Raw genomic sequence first — 1,379 nt, forward strand, 5'->3', positions numbered from 1 at the left:
GAAGACCTCGCCCAAGGCCACCCGGGGTGGCAGGGGACCTTGCCCAAGGATGCAACGTGGGACCCACCTGCACACTTGGTGCGGCTGATGAGGGGTGGCCCCGGTTTGCCGGTGCCCCCCTCGCCGGGCCGGGTGAGCAGGACACTGATCTCGTACTCCGTGTCCGGATCCAGGTGCCAGAGCTTGTAGGTCTGCATGTTGACGGCGTGGACCTCCGACCAGGGCCCCGAGGTCATGCGGTACTCGATCTCCTTGCGCACGATGGGGCCGTCACCGATGATGGAGTTGGTGTTGAGCTGGATGATGAGGTAGGTGGAGCCGGCCCGGAGCAGCTGGGGGGGCGCGATGGGTGTGGGGGGCTCTGGAAGAGAGCGGGGAAGGGGCAGGTGGAGCATCCCCCTCCAGAAGCAGCTCCACAGCATCCCCAGCCCAGCACCAGCACAACCACACGTCCCACTATTTACTTATTTATTTTTCTTTACTAGCTACAGTCGAGACATTCACAACATCTCTTCCCAAACAAACCCATCACCTTCGGACTGCAGGGCACGGGACAAACTCGGATCCCCCATCCAGAGGACGTGGGGACTGACACCAAAGTATGGGAAAGCACCATCCAGTCTTTAAACTTCAGCCCATGCATATGGCCTCCATCGCTTTTAGCGAGGCTTTAACAGCTGCAATAGGGTTTCATCTGATCAAACCTTAATCACCTTTGTAAGATACACTGCCCAGCGTGGTGCTGCACAGTTTCACCACAATTAATTAATTCCCACCTATTGCAACCAAAAATAAATGATCTAAGGCCACCGGGAAAGGTAGTTTCCTGGTTTTATGTTGAATCATCCATGTGTAGCGACTCGTTCCCAGCAAGAAACTGCGATCCCACCACGCCGAGCATCCCACCGCCCCGAGCATCCCACCTTCCTCTTCCTCTGCAAACAGCGGAGCAGAAATAGCCTGTCCATGACCCAGAAACCCGGCGGGCAACAGCAAGTCACCCACCTTTCACAATTAGCTCAGCAAAGTTGGAGACACCCGAGCCGCGGCTGGACTGGGTGACGCAGCGGTACAGGTCCTGCTCCTCCTTGGACACCTCGTCCAGCTGGAAGGTGGCCAGGAAGCGCCGGTGGCTGATGTGCTTCACCGAGGCGGCGGGGACCACCTCGCCGCTCTGCCTCTGCCCCACGGGGAGAGACAAGACATTACCAGAAGGCACAGCGTGACATCCAGAGCCACCAAACGTGTCCCCAAATGATGTCTGCTTAGCAGCGTCTTCTCCCAAAGGGGAGGCACAGAGGCGTTGCAGAAGCGATGCCCGGGGGTTGACGGTGGAGATGGCGGTTTCACCGCCGCCGTTGCTCACCTGCATGAGGAAC

At 58.3% G+C, this 1,379-nt stretch overlaps 1 protein-coding gene across 1 annotated transcript in view; it reads right to left on the reverse strand.

The window, feature by feature from the left end:
* Window positions 1–67: 67 nt before the first annotated feature.
* The window catches only part of LOC104078877 (receptor-type tyrosine-protein phosphatase U-like), a gene marked incomplete at both ends in the record, with an annotated part of 2,583 nt that continues 1,271 nt past the window's right edge, over window positions 68–1,379 (reverse strand). Inside the window, 3 exon segments of the mRNA XM_009580692.1 lie at window positions 68–361; window positions 1,006–1,180; window positions 1,367–1,379. The exon segment at window positions 1,367–1,379 is cut by the window's right edge and continues 124 nt beyond it. Coding sequence (XP_009578987.1) covers window positions 68–361; window positions 1,006–1,180; window positions 1,367–1,379 — 482 coding nt within the window.

The sequence above is a fragment of the Fulmarus glacialis genome, unplaced genomic scaffold (assembly GCF_000690835.1).
Source record: "Fulmarus glacialis isolate BGI_N327 unplaced genomic scaffold, ASM69083v1 scaffold19156, whole genome shotgun sequence".
Lineage (NCBI taxonomy): Eukaryota > Metazoa > Chordata > Aves > Procellariiformes > Procellariidae > Fulmarus > Fulmarus glacialis.